The sequence below is a fragment of the Lycorma delicatula genome, chromosome 3 (assembly GCF_047948215.1).
Source record: "Lycorma delicatula isolate Av1 chromosome 3, ASM4794821v1, whole genome shotgun sequence".
Classification (NCBI taxonomy): Eukaryota; Metazoa; Arthropoda; class Insecta; order Hemiptera; family Fulgoridae; genus Lycorma; species Lycorma delicatula.
The window spans coordinates 179817581-179841960 of NC_134457.1; the positions used below are offsets into that span (position 1 = coordinate 179817581).

The following is a 24380-nucleotide window of genomic DNA, read 5'->3' on the forward strand; positions in this document are numbered from 1 at the left end:
TCAGAAAAGTTTGTTAATGCTGATGATACTGCCTTGCACTACTACCATTGCAACGAATTTCTCAAACTGAAAAGATCAAATCTGATTTGGATACATTGGACAAGTACTTCAAAAGGCGACAGCTATAACAAACCAACTAAAATTACAGCAATGTTTCACTTTTGTAATCGATTATCAACTGCACATTGTATTCAAAATCCACAATTTAATCCTTTAAGACTCAAAGATATCTTTGGATAACACAGTTTTTATAGGGCACCATTGGATTTCAGAGTAAATTTGTGAATCCAATATTTTAAAGAAAATAAAACCGAATCAAAATATTTTGTATAGATTGCTAAGAAAAAATTTTCTATTATTAGAGAAAATGTAAACTACCACAAAATTGTTTCTTCAAATTTAATAATAAACTAGTTTTTTATATTAATATTATATAAATGTGATAGCATTTTGTTTAAATAAAATGGGTTGACTGCCAAATTAAAATATAATTTTATTACATTAATATTCACAACTACATTAATAGTTTATGTTCACTGGATATTTATTTTATAAAAATCTGATGTGGACATCACATAACTTCCTTGTACGCCTATTAAATTACATACACACATTTTTTGCTGCAGTTCATTTGAAAGTGAGATATGATCCTCCAATTCTTTAATAAAGTTACACAATTGCTGAAATATTAGTTTTTTTATTAAAATCAAATATTTATACAATTATTAATTCAACAATCTTACATGAAATATTAGGATACAGTAAAAGTACCTTATTACTTGTATTACTAGATCAGCATTATTTGTACCCTGGTGAGTTGTTGATTAACAAAAGTTTCAGATTTCTGGTGTTTCATATAAATAAAAGTTAATAATTAAACTATACCATTCAGTGAACTCCTGCATACTGGTTAAATTTGTTAATTTTGACCTTACGGTGAAAAATATTCAGTTTTTAATATTGGATTATTTGGTGAATAATCAAAAATGAAAAAAAGCAATCATTCTTGAAAAAGAAATATAACATGAAGAAATATATCTCAAAAAAACAAAAAGATGAATATGAAGAGGAAGAAAATGTTAAGAACAAGGGAAGAATAAAAAGATTAAGAAGATTATAAATACAAAGAGGAAGAAAATGTTAAAACCAAAGAAAGAATAAAAAGGAAAAAAATGTTACAAACAAAAGTAAATAAAGAGAAAGAAAATGTAATAAACAAAGAAAGAATAAAAACATTAAGAGAAATGATAAATATAAAGTGGAAGAGAATGTTTAAACCAAAGAAAGAATAAAAAGATTAAGAGAGGATGATGAATATAAAGGGAGATGAATTTGAAAACTAGAGAACGTGTACACAAATTAAGATCAGAAGAATTATATCAAACCAAAGAGCTATTAAATGATTGGCAACAAAAACAAATCAACAAAATTACGATCAACTTCAACTTAGGGAGAATATTATCTGACAATACCAGAGGAGTAATGAAGTAAAAGATATGAATTTTTTGCATTAAAGATTTAACATGTATGCCTTGGTGTATATGTTGTTCTTGTGAGGGACTATTTTTTTATTATAGTTTTTTAACTACAGTCCCTCTGTAGTTAACATTAATGTAGATAAAATTAAACAGAAATAAACTAAAAACTCCAAAAATAATACGATTCTAAATTATAATTTTCAATTAATATTAAATAATCAGATGTTTCACCAAATCTATTATTACATATACACATATGTAATAATGCCTATTAAATTACACATACACATTTTTAAAAGAACATATAATTTTATTTCACTAATAACTTCTGATATTTTTTCTTTTTTAATTGTTATTATTGAATTATTATTTATTATATATTTTTTTTTTCAATCACAGGTTAATGATTATTAATAAATCAATATATTTAAATTAAAAAAAAAAAAAGTTAAAAAAAGGAGATAGAGTCTGATTCGAATTGATGTGCCTACCTTGTAAAATCCAAATATTTCATTAATTAAAATTTTATTTGACTATAACTCTGAAACCAATGAAAATAAATACCACTTATGATACACCTTGAAAAGCTCTCAATGAGGCCTTATGTCGCAGTTAAGAAAAAGTCAAAAATCCAATTGCTTTTTGGATTTTGGTCCATTTGATTGCAATCAAAAGAGGAGGTGCACAACTAGATATTACAATTCTAAATCCAAAATTTCAATATCCTACAGTAACTATTTTTTAGTTATGTGAAATGCATACACACGTTTGTTTAAACGTCACACTGAAACTAGTCAAAATGGGTTCAGGGATGGTTAAAATGGATATTTCTATTGAAATCTGAAAACCAAAATTTTTTGCAATCACAATAATTCATACAAGAAAGTAAAAAAAGAATTAATAAAACCCAATGTTAATAAAACACCTGATTCTGTGGTTTCATAAAAAAAAAATGAAATAACAAACATAAACAAATTGTTTTTAGATAAGTTTAAAGGAAATTTTTCATGAAAAATCACTTACCAAAGTAAGGTTACAGTGTTTCAAAATAAATAGTACACTTTTTTAAACTACAAGTATGGTACGCACCACATTATAGCTTTCAGAAGTACATGGAAGAGTTCAAAATAGGAAAGTATATTATGTTGTTATTCTAAGAAGATAAATTTTTAAAATTAATCCAAACAGATGCCAAAAAATTTATCTTCAGCTTTTTTTATTTCACATTTCACATTCCCATGAATCAAAATAAAAATGTGGTAAAATGAATTTTGATATGATTATCATCCTTTCCAGTTAATCGGTTTACTACACTATAATAGCTGGAAAGGTAAAAATGAGTATCTTCTAATTTTGTTTTAATGGACAATATATCAAAACAATAAAATTATAAGCTCATTACCAGTGGAATATGACTATCCTCAAGATCTTTGGCTGTTGTTAAGATAGTTACAACATCAGGCCACATAACTTCTTTTTTCTCATGAATGTAAGTGTTTTTATGTTCTTTAACACAATCTATAAACTCACAGATTTCTTCATTTTTTAATGTAAATTCTACAAACTTCTTGAATATTCCACACCACTTAATAGTATCACTAAAAAAAAAAAAAAATACAATCAATAAACCAGCTCCAAAATAAAACAAATTCACTTAAGAGGCAGGAAATTTTTTTTATAGAATCAGTGAAATCGTAAATGATTTAACTTTTAGATCAAAACATTCTTTCAAGAAAAAAAGTTCAAAGATAGTTATTTAACTATTAACTAATATCCTAAAATAAAAGTATTTTTTTCTGTTCAGATGAGTAAATGAAGTTTCAGAAGTTCTGAACCTTAAGCTGTAAATTGAAATGCTATATTGCAAATCTATTTTGAAAATTTGTCTGTTTATCAGGTGCCCATAAACAAACAGTTGTAATCTGAAATGAAAAATAAGTCATTCTAAAAACACAGCATAATCATTAATAAGAGTACATTGTATGGCAGAGTTACTTAGATATTAATAGGTTTATCTGTTATCGCCACTGCAAATTAACTAATTTCAAAGTCGAGAGTTCTAAGGTTCATATCCCACTTAAAACAGTTTTTATACAGATCTGAATACTAGATCGTGGATACCAGTGTTCCTTGTTGGTTGGGTTTCAATTAACCACAGTTCTCAGGAGTGACCTGAGACTGTACATGACTACATCATTCATACATATCATCCTCATTCATCCTCTGAAGTAATACCTTACTGTGGTTGTTAACAAACTTACTAGAGTGAATTTAAGTCAATACAATTTTGTATTAACACGATTATAGATTTTTATTCTGTATACAATTGTTTTAACACTTATCATTACTGAGTAACAAATTTTATAATTTTTTCTAACAGAAAGAAAACCAAACTTTTTCAGATATTTTATTTACTTAATAAACAATTATCAAAATTTATCCCAACAAAGTAATGTTCAACCTTAACACAGCTTCCCTAGCATTTTTCACTGTTTGTAAATGATAATTTCAATAGGAAATTACATTGAATAGTAAATTTCTTTTATCGGGTCCTGTAACAAATTTCTTCTATCTTGTGGAAACAATATCCATTCAGCGCACAGCTGTCACCTTAGCAAACAGAAAAAGATCTGCAAGTGTGAAACTAGGAAAATACTAGGATTGGAGTATAATATTTGTATTGTGCACAAACTCAACAAGGCTAAAACTGTCAAATAAGGAGCAGCAGACGCACAAGTATACTGATATGGTAGAACATCTATGTTTTGTTTACACACTCTTCAGATCTCTATTTTCTCACTGCTTCCCTCAAATACTGCATTACTTCCAAATCAAATAATTTATTGTTGTTAAGTTGATGTGAGACATGCACAAAATTATTACTAATAATGAATGGCACCATTCCAATGAAAAAAAGCAATTAATATCATCTTCGCATTATAATGACTTGGACATCCGTATTGATACTGTACAGTTCAATCTTCTCTGTAAGCCTTTTTGCAACTTTTTCAGAATTTCTGTAAATAAATTGCCCAATCTGAAACAATATTTCACACATATACTTAACTGTTCAAGAATCTTAACCCTTCACGGGCGGTGATGTTTTATGGCTGTGGGCGGAAGACATTTTCAAGAAAAAAAAAGTTCATGCAAAAACTATTAAAAATATCTTAAAAGATGCATTCGTGCATAAAAACAAAATATACCTTGTGTTTTTGGTGAATTCTGCCATTAATCTGGTTCAGGAACACTGTTCAATTATCTGGCGAGAAAAAGCTTACATGAAAACTGCACAAGTCTCAATGAGCACACTAGAATTTGCAAACTATAGGTGATAGGTGCAAACTATAAGTGATATAGGTATAGCTGATGATTTTGGTTATGTTTTACACTGAATTCTTTTCATGTAAAAGACACTGAATAGTAATAGTAACAGTAGTAACATTGATGGAAATATAATAATAGCAATTTTAAAGACGTACTGCACCTAGGCAGGGAATAGTATAATATGGTGTTATTATAATATAAATATTTTTATTCATTTCCTTCGGAATTTTTGTCTTGAAAATTTTTTTTAAATTCAAATGAAGCAAGCCAAAAATGAAGTTTTGGAAGGAACAGTTTGTAAACAAATTACTTAAAAATGAGTGAAAAACATGAAAAAATAATAAATGCGTCTTGTTAAGAACTCATGGTCACTGAATTCATTTCATAACTCAAGTAAAATGGTTTCAAATTACATTGTATCAGGAATTCCCACCTCAAAATGATTGAAAGAACATCTCTTGCCATCTCTTGGAATTTATATGTAACTACATGAAGATAAATAGCCAGTCACATTCAGGGAATCATATATGGATGTCTGCCCTCCAGTATAAAGTACAGGTAGCCCATACATGTGTTTCCATTTACGCTAAGGATTAATATTCTTAATCTCAAGATACTGCAAGCAAAAAACATAACCTAATTTAAATGCTTACGCTCTGAAAATGAAACAATTTAGAATGATAGAATGATGTGGAAAACAGATTAATATTTCTAAGTGATCCCATTACACAGTGCCACTAGAGGGACAGTGAGTACTGATATACTGGAGCAATATTTCTAAATCTGATATGATGGGGAATATAAGATTGATGAAGTTTATGTAAAATTGTGCTCTTTTGCTTGTAAGAAATTTAGTGGTAAAATTTTGAAGAGTTAATGTGAGGTAGTGTCAAACTGTACAAAGAAAAATTCTGAACAGGAATATGTTAACAGTATGGTTGTATTAAAGGTGATTTTATTTTGACAATTTTCTTTTTCATTTGTTTTAAAAAACTGGTTAGTTAAATAAATAATATTTTGAACAATGAACTATTGATGACCATCTGCTTATAATAACTCTGTAATGTATAATTACCTTAAAATTGTTTATTTGTGAATCGAGTAAGAAAAATAAAAATTCTTAAGATTGAATAAAAAAGCTTTAAGATTAAAAAAAAAATGTAATAATAAAATATTTACAAAAGTTATTGAAGAGAATATCAGGATATCAGGGATCAATAATTTTAGCATCTGATATTTCTGATTATTTTTTTTTTTTTAGTTGTGTGTTGTGTGTGTGTGTGCTAGTGTGCTATATGTGAAAAAATGAGAGAGATTGAATATGTGATCATTTTGTGGAGAGGTTTTGAAAGTTATTAGGAAGTATGGCTTAGGGCTACAGTCCTTAAGGAGGAAAGGATTATAAGCTATTTAAATGGAGAAAAATTGGTTCAGTTTCATAAGTTATGTGAGGACTGCACTAAATTTAGATCTTTAACGGCAGAATTTAATTATTTTTAATGTAGTGTTACTGATTACACCAAGTTGCTAATTTATTTATGAATCTTTTGCAGTTTTTACTGAGTATTACTTCGTTGATGTACTGTTTGTGGATATATATATTATATATATATATATATCCATTTTATATGTACATTATACGAGGCTAAATCAAAAAGTAAAGGGAAATTTTGAATTCCCTCTCAATCACACATATGGCAGCAATGATTGTTCTGCCATAACTCATAACCTCTATTACCTGTTCATTGAAAGTATTGTTTCACTGTTAGCCATTTGTGATTGTTTAAAATGTACACTCCTACGTCTGACTGCACCAAGGAAGAAATGCTGTGATACATTTCCTCAGTTCAGAAGGGATGAAACCAGCAGAGATTATTTGTCAAATGCAACAGCAATATGCAGAGAGATAGATGTTTGAATGGAAGCAAGATCTACAAATGGATTGATCGCTTTAAAAATGGTAGGATTTCTCTCTGTAATGTACAGCAGCAATATAGGCTTTCCACTTCAAAGACTAACGACAATATTGAAGCAGTTAAACAAATGATTCTCAGTAATCCACAAATTACAGTTGATGACACTGCAAGTGAATTGAATACGCCAAGCTCAGCATTTTCAATCACCCATGATTCTTTAAACTTTTGAAAAGCCTGTGCTTGCTGGGTTCCACACAATTGGACAGCGTCCAGAAAGAGAATCATTTGAAAACTTTCCAGAAGCATTTGGAATGTAATGAAGATGAAGGAAACTGATTTCTTAAGTGAATTATAACCGTTGATGAGACACGGGTCCATCACTTTGAACCCAAGAGTAAGCAACAAAGTTGGACAAAGTATGGAAACATCCTTCATCTCTCACAGCAAAAAAATTCAAAATGCAGATATCTGCAGGAAAGTTGATGGTATTTTGGGGTACGGAAGGTTCATTTTTGGTTTAATTCACATCTATAGGTCAATCAGTAAATGGTGACAATTACTGTGAGCTACTGCATTTACTGAAGAATAAATCAAATCCAAAAGATGTGGTAAACTTTCTAAAAGCATGATTTTGCTTCAGGATAATACTCAACCCCATAAGGCCAAAAAAAACTGCCCTTTGCCTTCAAGATCTCGGTTTTGAGCTGCTGGACCATCCTCCATTCAGTTTGGACCTGGCTCCAAGTGATTTTCATCTTTTTGGCCCACTAAAAGAAGAGTTGCGAGGGAGTCATTATTGATCTGATGAAGAGGCCATAGAAGCGGTGAAAAATTTTCTGCACACCAGACCAAAAACTTTCTTCCAGGAAGGAATTCAAAAGCTTGTTAAAAGATGGACAAGTGCACAGAAGTAGGAGTGGGGATTATGGTGACAAATAATGCATGTATCATTTATATAATTTATATTGACTTTTTGAACTTAAATTTACTTTTTGACTTGCCCTCGTATTACATATGTGTATATAGGCTATGAGTAAAACTTTTGTAAGCCTATATGTGTGAGTATGTATACATGTACACATATGTATGAATGTGTTTATGTATGAATCTTGGGTGTGAAAAGATAACAGTATTACCAGCATCTACTTAAGATTTTACAATTAAGGTTGCTAAAAGAGGTGAGAAGATAAATATATTATCTAAAACATAAAGAGAAAATCTGTTAATAATATTAAACTTTTACTATAACATTGAATCATTTTGTTGATCTTATATACCTTATTATTTTTCTTAAAATAAATGAAGTAGTAATAAGATGGCCAATGGGTTATGCTAAAACTGAAATACTGTACAACTTAATTTGATTATTTATTATTTGTTATTTCTGAACACGATTAGTTAAATACGGGAGATTGACCTCACATCATTATGAATTACTGAAATATGTTATCATTTAATTTAATAGATATTTTATTTTATTTATTTGTTAATTAAATTTATATTATTATTATTACTTGAAAAGTTTGGTTTCTTTTTGGATAAACCTTATAATGTAACAACTCCTCAGTACTGTACTTTTTGATTTGTAATAAATTAACAAACAATTTGAATTACTAAATAAAGAATGAAACCAGAAGAGATTTGAAGCAAATCAACTAGAATACCTCTTTTAACATAAACTAATTTTTTTCATATTTTATCATTCGTTTTATATTTTATCTTATGTAATAATGAAGGCCAAGTGTAATGTTAAATAATATTGTAAGTATTATAAGGTTTATATTAAAATTAACATTAACCATTTCAATTAAGTTATTACTTGATAAATATATTATATATATTGTCGCCAAATGGCTTCGACGGCACGTGGCACTTTATAACCTTGTAGTAGTCCTGAGATGGGCTGTTGTTGTCGATTGGCTTCGACGGCTCGTTGTAATTAATAACTTTACGGCAACGGTGAGGAGGTCTGTTGTCATCAAATGGCTTCAACAGCTCATAGTTTATAACCCTGTGGTAGCCCTGAAAAGGGACGTTTTTTGCATTAGCTCTGAGAAGAGCTGTTGGGTTCGGAAGCTGGTCTCTGACAAAGTCGGGGAGTTGCGGCTCATCCATTGAAATCAGACCGGGCTTCCCCTCAGCAGCGGTTGGGTCCCCACTACAGCATAACAGTGGTGGCCTCCCAAGCCCAGCAGTGTCAGGTCAGCATCAGTCATCTTTTGCTGGTGTGGTGAGGCGGTTCTCCCCAAGCGATCACATGCTGGGCCAGCTCCTGCTGCTGAGTCCGCCGGCCAGGGCGATTGAAGCCCAGCGAACTGGAGCAAGAAGGTAGCATCTGCATCCAGTGGCTCCCTCAGCAGGCCAGCTAGGTCTGCTGCTGGTGAGGATGTTGGCATCTGCCGGGAGGTCCCACGTTGAGGTGGCCAGGGAACTTCTTCTGTCTTCTTCCATCTTCTTTTTCTTCCTCTTGGTCTTCTCCAGGTGATGGTCAACGATGAATTAAAAATTCACTCTCGTGCATGCTCTTTTATTGGAGCCTGAGAGTAGTGGGGCCGCAGCACTGCAATGGTGGAAGAACTGCACAGCAGGAGTGACACTTGTACCAGCACGTATGTATACTGTGCTCCCACTCACATCTTAGCTGCTACCAATGTCATCTGCCGATATTAAATTAGGCATACATGTGGTAACAATATAAATTACATGTAATAAATATAATACCATACATCAAAACAATCTCCAATTAAATTTTTATATAGCATTTACGTAGCTAGATATAGTCTAACAAATTATTTTAACTTTTCGGAAACAGTTATAAAAAGCACTGTTAATGAAATTAACATTTGTACAGGAATTTACTCAAATGAATGGCTGTTTGGCATTACAATGCTTAAAAAATAGAAACATAAGTTATTGTTTTATCAGAGACAGTAATATAGTAAATAATGAGTATACATAACATGTAATCTTAAATCTGTATAATTTATAATATTACAAGTAATGTACTAAAGATGTTTAGACATATAATTTGAAAACATCCAGGCCTTCATGTTTATTTATTTATTTAGATTTAAGAGTACCTTTATAACTTTTTTAGTAAACAAGTTTTTTCTTAAATGAAAATGCTAGAGAGGGGACCATTATATTGATTTTTCATTTCAATCCTGGAATGTTTATATTTTCCCATTTTAGATTGAAAATCAAATAAAAATAAATCTGAATCATCTTAACTTAAATATGATTCTATAAATTTATTTACATTATTTTTAATAACCCAAAGAGTTAACTAGTTTAGTCCTGTAATTAACTTGTTTTTTTGTTTTCTAGCCGTTTTCATATAACATTTCACAATGGAAAGTCTCTTTTAAAGTGAACTTTTTTTTTATAGAGTTTTATATTTGTAGTTGTTTGTAGAACTTTACAAAGATTTAAAAAAAATGTAAACACATGATAGTTACACATATTAATAACAAAATCAACAAAAATAATATGTGAAAAGTAATTAAAACTTGTAATGAAATTTGAAGACTGGACTAGATTACAAATAAAATGCTTTGTATTTTCAAAATTAGAACAAATAATATTTAAATAACAAAAAACTCTTAAATGACTTTTAAAAGAACAGATAAACAAATTGCATTAGAGATAAAAGCGGTACAATTAAAAATAGAAATATATAATTTATACTTAAAATAATTATGGTTTTGTATAATGCAGTATAGATCAACTGATTTGTTAAAACCACTGTCTGAGCTTGTGCTTTGTTACATAATAGCAATATTTTCCTTTGAACTCAAAGTCTTCAGTATGTTCCATGTAGCATTATAGACAATAAAAACATAAGATAATGCATTACTCCATACACAAATTGTTATACATATTCAAATGCTTGTGTAACAACAAAAACGTAATATATCTTTATTTTAAATCATTTACAAAAACAGTAGCATTCATTTGAGTAGAATTTTTTAGTAATTATGCTTTGCCAAGACTACGATGTGTTAATCACTGAAAATTCTTGTCCAAATATAATTTAAATACTGTGAAACAATGTTTTGCACTTTTTGCTAGATATATACAGAAAAGAAAGTATGAATTTAAATTCTTATATTCAAAATATATATCTATATAAGGCTGTGAATACAATGTTGTATAGGCTACAATGTTACATACAAGTTTGTATAGGCTAGGAATATGAATAAGAGTCTGATGATACCAAATGAGCAGAATCTTGCTCTGTTATGCTAATTTTCATTCATTAAAAAATACCTATAAAGCAGCTAAATTGGTTGTTCTTGTGAGATTTATTTTACTTTACTGTTATGTTGAAAGAATATGCTCCCTTAAAAGAACTAAATACCCCACCACCCTACACAAAGTAAAAACACAACAGTCAGTTAGACGATACTAGATACCATTAATTAAATCAAAATGATCTCAATAAAGAAGGGTGATTTGAAAAGTTCATGTGAAGTCTAAGAGTTTGGTCCACCAGTATGCATCGATGCAAGTTTCACTTGGTAGCATCTTTAGGAAGATCGCACACCATGTTTTGACCTGATCAGTTAATTTCTTTGTTTGCGCCCATTTGAGGACTAAAGAAAAACTTTATGATGAATCTGCACCTTCGATTATAATAGTTAATAAGTGCCCATTCAAAATTTTTGAAGAGGTCATATGAGCACAAGTGATACTGAACATTCTGGGCGCCTTGATGAGGTCACTACTCCAAAAATGACTGATAAAATTCATGATATGGTGTTGGATTGTAGAAGACTGAAAACATAAAACTGCTAATGCTGTGGGCATTTCAAATGAATGGGTGCAAATATTTTGCATCAACATTAAACATGAAAAAGCTATCTGTAAGATGGATGTCGTGATTTCTCAGAGCTAACCAAAAATTAAACACGGTAGTAATTCCATGAGGGATTTGCAGCTGTTTCAGCGAAATCTACAGGATATCAATCACTGTAGACAAAACACGGATACACCACTAAACATCTGATACCAAGAAGCAATCCAAACAATGGGTTTCCAGCAGGGAGTCTGCACCAAAGAAGCAGCAGGGAGTCTGCCTTCAACCGGGAGAAGATTTTGGCAACTGTCTTTCGGGATTTGCAAGGGATAATCCTCATCAAATATTTAGAAAAATGTTCAACAATAACTGTTAACACTATGCATCATTATTGGACTGTTTGATAATCAAGCTGCAAGATAAACTCCACGATTGGCCCACCGAAATGCCCTTTTCACCCATGACAATTGCACCTACTCACTCCTCTGCTGTTGGGCACAAAATTGAGTTAAATTAAGAGTTAGGATTTACTCGTTCTGTATGCCCCCTCTTCTACAGATTTGGCTCCTTTGGAGTAGTATTTGTTCTCAAACACAAAAAAAAAGATTGGCAGGAAGATTTTATTCAAACGAGGAGGTAATTGCTTGAACAAATGCCTGTTTTGCAGAGTTTGAGCAATTCTATTATTTTGAATGGATCAAAAAACTGGAGCAACAGTGGATGGAATTTATAAGCTTAAAAGAGACTACACTGAGAAATAAAAAAGGTTTATTGTAAAAAATTACATGGTTTTTATTTTTCTTGGGCTTTTCAAACCACTCTCAAATAACACAATTTGGCTAAGTTAACAAAATAACTGAATTTAGGCTATAATAATCTTATTAAAAAAAAGGATTTGTTAAATTATAAAGCAAATTAAAGTCTGTTCTTTATTTTTACAATAATTATTTTAAGAAAACTTATTTAAATAAGTGTATTGTTTATATTTTACATAAAAGTGCAAATATTCAATTTTTAACCTTTTTGCTACTCCAAAATTATAAATTCTACAATAAATAAAAAAAATATTTAGTAAAAATATATTAAAATGTTAAATAGATGTTTAATACAAAAATGTTTTATAGATTGAAAGCTTAAAACATAAAACTGCGTGGATTTTTAGCAATTAAAAAATTTAAATTATTAAATTAAGAATTAAAAAAAAATATTACATTAAAAATTTCAAATATAGACTACCTTTCTAAATTTAAAAGCTTTTGATAGACTGTAGGTAAAAAATCATTACATGAATCTTCATTATGTTTTTCATAATATGAAGCAAGTCCTTGCCAAGCTAGAATATGATCAGGCATTAATTCAACAGCTTTTCTGAATGCCTTTGGTGCCTGGTCTTTCTGATCAGTTTCTTGCATGGCCGCTCCTAATAACACTAGAGCCATGTAGTTGTTTCTATCAATTTTCAAGACATCCTGTAAAAAAAAAAGTACATCTGTGCTATAAATTTTAAAACCCATAATATATTTTTTTCAAGAAACTACATTTCTTCAGAATCATAACCTGAAAAACATAATTGTTTTACTGCATGGAATCACCAGACAACAAGTAGTCCTGAATATAGAATTTCCAATTAGCTATAGAATATAAATATTATACATATGTGTGTGTATATTTTACAATAAACCAGAAAATTCTGGGTGAATTTGACATATCTTAAGTCAGAATTCTGACAACACTGAGTACAATATTTCATAAAAATAAGATAAGCATTAAGGATTCAAAATTAAGAAAGCTAGAAGAACCATGCCTAATTTATAGAATACAAAAAAAAAATTAAATAAGATTAATGCAGCTACGATTATGACAATGAAAGAACAATTTCAGTTAGAATCCATGCAAAACTAAGTATACTCAATGACATGTTTAGTTGAGATTACAGAATAGCATTTTCACTGTGTGGGAGTTTATAACTATTATTCACAATAAAAACATTGTACTCAGTTACTAGCAGTTCATCACAGCACCACATTGCATTAACAAAGTATAAAAATATTGATTAAGGAGATTTAAATGTAAAGGAAAAGATCTCTGTATGAATCATAATATTATAATCAGTCATTAATAACAATTAACTGTCAAAATCTGTCAACTGAATTATAAATACATATATTAAAAAGAATGACGCAATACATGTTAATGATAAAAATAAATAGAGATGGAATGTTAAGTAATATGCTACATCAAATTTACAAACATTTCATTTACTTTTCAAATGGCTGATCATGAAGTGGATTTAAAAAAAAAATAATACTTCACGTTATCTCCATTTAAACAAGTCTAACTAAATGTGTCATTTTGTATAAAATACAGAGTTTATACATGCAACCACCTCTACAAAGTTCACAAGAGCAATAAAAATTACACATTTTATTTAAACATATGACTATAAATCATAGAGTTCAGATAACGAATAGTTAAATGCACCACTTTGTAAACAGGCACTATTACCCATGATAATGAGAGTTAATCCAGGATTAGCCTAAACGGGAAGTGAAAATCACTAGAAAACCTTGGTCTACGCTGTATTATAAAATCAATAAATAAAACTTTAAGCTGATTTGCAGTTCAAAATAGAATTACAGATAATTATTAGAAACTAATAATTATGATTATTAGAAACAATAATGATAATTTTGTGAAAGCCCTTACTTCAACATTGTTGACACAATCCCTTTTGTCTTACGTACCGTGCTACTACCAAATAATACCTTTTCAGGGTATGTAGTTTACTTTTATAATCTACACCTCTACACTATGCATCAGAAGTAGCTTGAACTAAATTTTATACAACATTAATTTAAATTCCTTGGAACTACTCTTAATCAATATAAAAACTTTATCCCTTCAGACAAAAATCTTTTGCCCTACATAACATAGCTCCACCAATCTTCTATGCTCTTTTAGATATCACATCACCAAAGAGTCTAATGCGTTTCCCTTCATAAACATGATCTTGTAATTGTCATTTTCCTCTTGGTTCTCTCTTTTGTCTGGATATCACCAATACCTTACGTTTCATTCCTTTCTTTTTCATATCAAGAATTCACTGAACTTCATTTATATTTTTGAGTTAAGACAATATTGTTATCATACCAAACAACCAGGGTTTTCTTCCATCCTCTTCAACTAGTCTTGCCTTTACATTTTCACAGATTTCATCAATTACCATAATAAATAAACTGGGTATAGTACATAATAAGCTGGATATAGTACAGAATGTTATTTCAAATTTGTTACAATAAACCACTCTGAGAAGCCCTACTTTAATTTACCTTCTTTCAAACATCATTTACAAATCTCCCATAATATTTATTACTCTCCCTTTCTCTTCCTAACATTTATATATGTCATCATCAAATATCACCATGTTATATTATTATGATCAATATTATCATTTTTACAAAACCTTATTTATTAGATGATGACTACTTAACAGCATTAGAAAATTTTGCATTAACAGTCAAAACACCTCCTTGGATAAATATAGTTATCTTACTTAAAATGTGGAAAACTGATTCTATGATTCTCAATTTGAAAAACATAAATTTTTTTCCCATAAAATATTTTTATGTATTGATAGGTGACAAATTTTCAACGGATAATCAAATTTATTTTTTTCATAATAAATCATATTATTTTGCTTCACCAATTTTAAACAATTGTTAAGTTTTTAACATTATAAAATATTTATTATGCCTGTATATGTAGGCTGGAGTCTATTGCAAGTGTGGTGAGGTATCCAGAGGTACAGTTTTCCATGTCTCGCACTTCAAGTAGAAAATCATGGAAACTGAGGTTCAAGCTAAAATTAAACTATTTTTTGTTAATTTTAATTTCAAGATTAATTTATTTATTTATCGGTTGAAATTTTTTTTTTATATTACATGGGTACAGAAGCTCTATTTTATTTCTTAATATTTTACCATTATTTTTGCTACGTAATAAGACAATACAGTTTCGAAATTAATATGTGGGCATATTGAAATATTAGACTTATGAATTTTGGGTAATCCTGTTAATTTTGGTGTAGACAGCATAAAAGGGTAAAGATGTGAAAGATATTTTTTTATTATTAGTTAATTTAATGTTGAATAGTAGTGTTTTATAATTGTTTTTTGCAATTCCTAAATATTTAATTGTTGAGTATTTTATTTCATTGTAAGTACTGTCTAGAACGTATTTGTAAATATATTTAATATAATTATTTTTATACTTGATGAACAGATGTTCATCAATGTTCATTTTATCTGCATATGTTATAACATTGACATTTTGTTTATAAAGAGTATATTTTAATGTTTTTATAACTTTGATATGTATGTAATTTTTGGTATATTTGTGAATTTTTTTAATGTATGTAATGAGTTTTATATTTCTGACCTTTTGCATTAATAGTATTTGCAATTTCATTTTTTATTGTTTTTATCTTGTATTTTATGTATATTTATTTCAGTGTCCACTACAACAAATAATAATAATTTTATATCATTATTATTAAAAGAATTATCTATTATACATTTATTAGAATCACAAGCAATTCTTTTTTACGATTCTCTTTTTATTTTTTTGTTACGGCATATTAATATTCTAATTCTTTAATTTTAACTTGAATATTGCATAAATATATTTAAAAACTATACTTCCCATCAAGTTCAAAATTTCTAAGCAGGTTGAGCAAATATCTAAACTAATTGTATTTTTATTTCCTGTTTTATTCTATATACTTGGATTTTCTTGAATGTATTTTTAATTTATATCTATATTTCTAGTTCTCACTTTTAAATATGAGTACTTAAGTATTATATTAAATTGTAAAGATCTTTTATTAAATCTAATTTTCAATATAAATTTTTTCATCTTTATATATAATTTGTAAAAACGAAAAATCAGCTCTGCCTGAACAGGCATCATAATTGTTTTTTTCAAAAATTTTTCCAGTATCAAATAATATAATTTAATTAATTATAAAATCAATTTCTAATAACTTCTAGTAATTTCTAATTTCAAATGCTAACAATGAAGTAAATTTTTTAAAACCGCTACGTCGGTAAGCGTCTCTTACTTTTAATCTACTGTATAATATGGTTTTTGATTTTATAATTAATTAAATTATATTCAATATGGCAGAAAAAATGTTTGAAAAAATAAAAGAAATGTGTATATCCTCAACTAAAAATTTAATATTTCATCTTTGATACTTTCAACAGTTAAATGAGTTTTCAGCAGACAAAAACAGACGGTCATCATTTGGTACTAGTACTTATGATTACACAGTTTGATTTTTAATCATATATTAAAAATCATTATATTAAATTTAATTATATATATATATAACTATTTTTGTATACAGAACATAATACTTTTGCTTATCAGAACGGGCCTTTTATTATGCTTCAGTTTGGATTTTTAATAATTCGACTCAAGATTTAAAATATTTTCAACTGTTCAATAGAATTAATATTTTGTTTACAGAAAAAATATTACTCTTTCTTAGTGTACTGATTTATTTAATTAATTTATTATCTTTGCCAAGTCGGATCCCTATTTGGTAAAAATTGTCATTTTTAAGTTAATATAAGATATTAATTCCCTTTATTTATAATTCTATACTTCACAATGATTGTACGATCAAGAGTTCTACAAAATTTCTGTTAATCCTTCTAATCAAACAGTTGCTTTATTATTGGAATACCAAACCTAATTATGCTTGATCTATAAAATTTATTATGTACTGATATGAATAAAAAATAAATTTATTTATGTTATAAACTGAATAAGGTGAATTAAATTATGCTAATGTTCTGCGTATTTGTCATGCGTATTTCCGGTAACATCACCAAATCCTAATTAAATTTCAATTTTTTAATCTATCTACAAAAATCAGATTGTAATAATATTTTTTACCTATTCCTCTAGTACACATTTTTACTCTCTGGAGCCTTGAGTATGCTAGCTAAACTGTGTCTAGTGTACCACCGCTATGTCCAGCAGCTTTGATCTTTTCCACATAAATCTTTGTCATAACCGGCTGCTATCCATTTTCTTAATGGATTCCTTAATTTCTACAATTATTTTCTAAATGTCATATCTTTGACTTCTTATTTCATTCGTTGATTTTCTCTTTTCTGTCACACCACAATCCATATTTAGTATTTTTCAAAATATCTTCTCTGCCTATCTCTGATTCCTTCAGCTTCATGGGCGTTTCCACTTAACGGTTTATTAAAATTTAATCTGTCCAAACCCAATCCCACAGTATCCTTAAGTTATTTCCTTCATCCCATCACATCTACATCTGACTTCTCAGTAAATTTCTCCCGATACTTTTTTCTCAAAGCTATCCTCTTGCAATTCTTCTTTACATTCTGGTACATTCTTTCTTTGTCTGCACTTTCTTCTCCTTTACTATTTCTCTTAACCTCTCAACATGTTGTCATCACCTTCTCCCTTTTTGGCACTACCTTCTAACTACAGAACCCATTTCACAAAAATCAGTCGGCAGCATTCCTTTCCAACTTCTGATCCATATCTATCAAAAAATCACCATTCCTGCCGTTTCTAACCTCCCTACGTAACTTACCTTCTTTTCCTTCATTTCTCTTTTTGCTGCAGTCAAAAATTACTCAGGATTTCTCCATATGTTCTGTCTGGGAAGAGTACATTTGAAGTGCCAAATTTTTTTACACAGTTCCAACTCAGAAGACAAACATATGGTTTTTTGTAACTTACTGATTGCATATATACTGTACTTCAACATATTTTTACTTCCCTAATAAATACTACTATGAAACCATTTTTCCTCCTCCCCTGTGTATATCACTATAAACTATAGTATACACTATATCACTGTGTATACACTATAGTATAAATGATACCTATTTCTCAGCCCTTTTATTTTTTACATTTTCAGTTTGTTTCAGTGTCCTAAAAAACCTTCATCATTCAATCTGCCTTCTCAACCCAACCATTGACACCAAATTCAGTCAAGCCCAAGTTTTGTATTTCCTTCCTAACTTTCCTCCTCTCCTTGTCACACTTTCTCTCCCACCATCTCTCTCTCTCTCTCTCATATTCCTCTGGTTATCTACTTGTTACAGTACCCCTGGTTATTCAGGTATGATACATCACTTGCAAAAGATATCCTAGAGTCAATCCATTTGAAGTGACCTAAGGGGTGGTTGCTTGACCAATTCAAAAAAAAATTTAACTTACCCACTTGTTTCCTACACGTCTCAGGACCTTAAAAATATTTTTTTTTAATTTGATATTTATGAAGTTTACCTGTGGCAGCCATTTTTGTTACGGTCAGCACACCTACTTTTGTGATTGTAAGGGTTTACAAAAAAAATTATACTAAAAAACTATTGGTCCTGGAAGGATGAAACAAAAAGCAATTTATCTATATTTTCTCAAGATAATAGATTAGTTGAATGGTTTATTTACTTATCTCTCTATGAGAAAATTACCAATAAAGTTGAACATGAAAAACTGTGAAATTTCACTTCTGGTAATTTTTTTCAAGAACCAGGGATGGCATAGACAGTTTGAATTATTTTTTATATGTAGGAATATGTTAGTAGTTTTACCATAAATAATATTAATGGTGATATACTTACCCCTAAACTTTTATAAATTTTTTGAAAATAATTTTTTTTTTTAAATTCAAATTTTGGCTTCAAATAACTCTGATGGGGCTCGTGATAAAAATGTCAAATTTGCACAATTTGCAGTATTTTTGTAGATGTTTATGGCAACTAAAAAGGTTTCTTTGTATTGTACTAATAAAAAAGTTATCTCTCAAAAATCATGAAAAACCTGTAAAAAGTGATACCATTTTAACTCACTAAATAAGTGCTTCAAAGGGGTTTCTTGTGTTCTTCGCACCTTAATATTTTTATACTTAATACTATAACTAAAATAGGCTTGCTTGAACCATTCAACTGCAGTGTTCATGTTATAACAGGCGCTTGAAGTCATTTCCAGTAGTCAGGAAAATTCATGTTGCAACATGCTCATTTATCTTATCGCATCATTTAGCTTTGCAGTAACAGACTGGTCAGGGGTATTCCATTTTAATTCAACAAATGATCAGTGCATCACTATTTTTGATTTTGATGATATTTAGTATATGATAACTACCCACCTTGTAGTGGCCAAAAAATATTTTTTTTTATATTTAAAAATGTTTTTTCTTGAGTAACATACTATTTTCTAACTTCCCAACAAGTAAAAACAGTCATTTTTTCTATGAGCTGTAACATTCTTATTTTACATCGTACAGCAGGTCAAAAAGGGCTTTTTGGAAAGAGTAAAGATGGAACTTCATAAATTCATTTTGTTACATAACCAAATCTTATAATGTTTATTGAAGTTATGTTTAGAAATTGTTTTTTTTTCAAATTTTGGACCCAAAATAAATAATGAATTGCTTAGGGTAACAGGCCTGTTTTTTTACCTTTTAACTCTTAGGTACTAGTAATACTTATAAAAAAAAATTGGATTGTTACAGTGTCCTTCATTAAAAAAAAAAAATGGCCGTCAAATCATACGATTTTGAAAAAATCTCATTTTGGGGCCCAAAACACATGTGGAACAGGTGGCAAAAATCTGATATATTTACAATGTACATTAAAATGTATACATTGTACTTTAAAACCCTATAACATTTATTTTGTTACTCAAAATGGTTGACAAGTAATGAAGCGAACAAAAGCGCTAAAAACACGATTCCTTCTAACCATAAACAATGCATCCAAAAATACTGATGTAATGTATTTTTCAGATTATAAAAATTACAACTAAACTCATTAGAATGAATAAAAGGTCTAAATGATAAACAATTCAAATACATTAACAAGTTGTTCAATTCACTTTTACCTTATTTTACTCCTGCTAAGGGAAGTTATGAATAAATCTTGGACTTTCTGATAACAAACTTAACTAACATAACTTAGTGCTCCTGCCATTTATTTTACTGAGTAGCACTGATAAGTTCTCATTCAACTTTGCTGTAATATTGTGTCCTCTTCCAGTAGTTGATAGAAAAAGCTCTGATGGTGTAAATCATTAAGATATTTTCCAGTTGAAGCCATGTTTGATTATCCCTCAATGATTTCTTGAATGAAATACCAAGACCCTGAGGATGGGAAAAGTGTATTCGATATTCCTCTTCATTTTCTTATATTTTGACTTCAATGACTCTACCTAACCACCACTTGCCACAGTGTATGAACCAGACATAATTTTTACATTGGCTTTGGTAAACCTATAAAGCAATCAGAAACACTAATGTTCTTGTGTACTGATACTATCGTAAATGTTTCTGATTCAGAGGTCGCCCGGACTTTCAGAATAGATTTCTGACTTGTTGGAACATAACTGTGAAAGGTTCTTGTTTCTGGGACTGTTGTGATTACCTGATAACAAGAACTGAGGTATTCTTCAATCTCTTTAACATCTTTATTAGAGCAGAAAATAAATGTTATATTTTTAATATTATTTTTGCAATAATTGTACATATCAGAAGATGTAACAATTTGATTGTTGACTGTTCTTTGAAGGCTTGCTTTAGTCAGTCCTTTTTACACTTCCTTTTCGTCCTTTTTACACGTCCTTTTCCATGGTATGAGGCAAAAAACTGCCATTCAGCTGCGATTTCAAAATTTTCTTGATGGTAGCAAAAAGTTATGAAATGATTTTTGTTTTTATACTGAGATGAGGAGCCATCAGAAAAAAACAGTTTAACTTGTGGTAAGTGTTTTTACTTTATTTACAACTTGCTTTTAGAAGCAGAACATGATGTAGTGGTACTGTGCTTCAAGTACTCACTAATCACACAATAGCTTTTTGTAATTTTCCTTCTTTTTTAAAATACGTGAGAAATGAATTATTGTGACATAAGCACAATACACAAAAAACTTTTTTATTTGCCATAAACCTACAAAATCACCACAAGTTGTGTAAATTTGAGATTTTTATCACCATTTTTTTCTTAGTTATTTGAAGGGGAAATATATTTTTTTTAAATTAGTTTTCAAAAATTCATAAAAATTTAGGGTTAAGTATATCACCATTAGTACTATTTATGGTAAAACTACTAACATACACCTACATATAAAAAAATAATTCAAACTGTGTATGCCATTCCAACCTCTAAAAAAAATTACCAAAAGTGAAATTTCACCATTTTTCATGTTCAACTTTATTGGTAATTTTCTCATAGAAAGAAGGGAGATAGGTAAATAAACCACAGGATCAATGTTTTACCTTAAAAAAATGTGATTAAATTGCTTTTTGTTTCATCCTTCCAGGGCCAACAGTTTTTTAGTTATGATTTTTTCCATAAACCCTTACAATCACAAAAACAGGTGTGCGCACCGTAACAAAAATGGCCGCCACAGGTAAACTGCTTAAATAAAAAATTTTAAAAAAATTTATTTTTACAGTTCTGAAACATGTAGGAAACAAGTGGAAAGTTTCAATTTTTTTTTAATTGGTCAAGCAACCAGCTTATGCTTTTTTGGGACACTTCCAATGGATTAACCACCTAGCTCTAATTCCATCTTTATATTACATTATAGTCTTCATGCACTGGGCGTGCTCTCCAATGATAATTTCAACATCAATGCAAAGAACAAAAAAGTAACTCAAGAACTACAGATTTTTAAGGAATGTTACAACAGATATGGTTAAGGATGTGGGTAAATTAATAAAATTGGGTATAAAATATTTTAATTATAAGCATATAAGTAGCAGGATTATTTGATTGCACATTTTTGAATTTAGCTAATTAATGCGCTGAAATAGTCGATAGCATAACCAGAATGCTAGTAAGCAATACATATTTTATGGCAATGAAATACTTTATAACTTAAAGCATCGATGATTCATTTCGTTTAACAAAATTTCAAAATCAATTACCATAAATCACGTAAGTTGAATTTCATTTTAATTGACAATATGGAGGTTTTAAATGGTCATCTGCTATAAACAGTTTGAATTTTTTTGATCCTGCTAAGCATTTTTAGCAAGGAAAGTAATTATTAGATCATAGTATCATTATCCACACTATAACATGTAACTTTACATGGCTCTGTGCTTCTGGTAGGTGTCACTTACATTGGGTAAATTTACCTAATGTAAATGACACCTACAATAGGTTGTTAATAATATATAGTATATGCAAAAAGCCAATTTTTTTATTAAAGATAAAAACTCCTTAGGCAAGTGTCTGAAAAAAAGATCATAATGCAATACCATAGCTGTAGGCAGTAAAACTGAAAAGATTACGTTCTTCAGACATTCAAGAGATAACCAATATAGAATCAACATAGAAGCAGATAACCAATTTATTTTCAAATTGAAAGATCTGACTTCTTGTTTGCAGAATAATTATTGGAATATGAAAATGGAATAAAAAATAAAATTACTTCTGTAAGTACTGATAAGAGAGTTCACCAGAGTCTTAGTCATGAAGGTTGTCTAATTTAAGGAACAAAAATTGCTAGTTATATTAGTTTGTATTAAACATGTATTTAAAGCAGAAAGAAAAATGCACTGGCACTGATTTCAAATTTTAATTAAATTTGGGGTAATAACTTCCTTAAGGATTTCATAGAAGGATATGCATATCATCAAATTCTTGTAGTGGTTGGGAAATGGGAGAAAAGAATTATAAAAAGAGAAAAACAATTCAGAAATATTAAAGCAGTAATATAGTCCATGTAATAGTTTAAAACTGCTACGGTAATTATTTTTGTGAGAATGGCTTTCACGCCATTCACCAAATTGTTTTGCCGACAAAAATGAGGACGTTCATAACCTAACATACTGCAGTTTGCGGCATGAGAAAGAGTATAGTTTACCTTGCACAGCTTGACGGCATGTTCAAAATTTTTGTTAAAAGTCGCCTCTTTTGCTTCTTTAAGCAAGGACTTAATTACTTTGGGATCCATAATTTAAAATTAAAATAATCACATAACCATATGGCAGTATATCACAGAATAAATTTACAACCTCGCCACACGCTACACATTGATGCAACTTAAGTTACAAAACAAATAAAACTGTCTAATTTTAGAAATCGAAAAAGTGGAAAGAAAGAGATATTAAACATAATTTGTATTATTGAAATTAGTAAATTATTGAAGGAATAATAAAAAAAAAAATATTGAAAAATATTAAAGCATAGTAAATAAAACGTAGTAAACAAAAAAATCTAAAATAATTGTAAAAAGTATTAAAAATTGTATTAACACGAAAATTTAATATAAATCTTAATGAAATGAAAATAATTACTTAATTAAACGTCTTACTTTTAAACAATAACTTTATTTACAGCATTTGAAACTGTGTCGAGCCGTTTCATGACAGTAGCCGCAATGTACGCCCGCAATATTCGGATTCGCAACAATTTTATGTCCTATCCATTTCATAAATTATATAACAGTTTTTATGACAATGTAATTAATAAAAAATATTTGTGATTAAAAATGTTAAACACTTAAAGAATATTAAATAAAATATAATTTTGTCGAATAATCAACAACGAACCTATAGATTCAACCTAAATTTTCTTATAAAATGGAAAAAGGGGTTACACCCCACCAAGAGCTTGTGTATTTTTAAGAAAGAATCTGGTATAAATGTGGGTAAAGTTTCCTCTTACATTTAAATTGTAATGTGCAGGTCAAGAAAATACAGAACAAAGTGAAAATTTTCTTAAAATTTATTATTTTTTTAAAACATCTAATATCTTATGAAAAAAAAACAAAAATATTTACTGGAATAGGAAAATATGTGTTA

General features: G+C 29.2%; 1 protein-coding gene across 4 annotated transcripts in view; it reads right to left on the reverse strand.

The window, feature by feature from the left end:
• LOC142322252 (superkiller complex protein 3-like) overlaps positions 1-23613 on the reverse strand; it is a 41751-nt gene extending 18138 nt beyond the window's left edge. For 3 of the 4 annotated variants that reach the window (XM_075361115.1, XM_075361114.1, XM_075361116.1), the window contains exons 1-3: positions 23441-23613; positions 12756-12988; positions 2881-3076 (exon numbers count right to left, since the gene is read on the reverse strand). In XM_075361115.1, the coding sequence (XP_075217230.1) occupies positions 2881-3076; positions 12756-12988; positions 23441-23530 (519 nt within the window). In that variant the 5' untranslated portion in view covers positions 23531-23613. Of the gene's footprint in view, positions 1-473; positions 681-2880; positions 3077-12755; positions 12989-23440 lie in introns of those variants that run through there. The other variant, XM_075361112.1, reaches the window with a different exon arrangement.
• Positions 23614-24380: the final 767 nt, after the last annotated feature.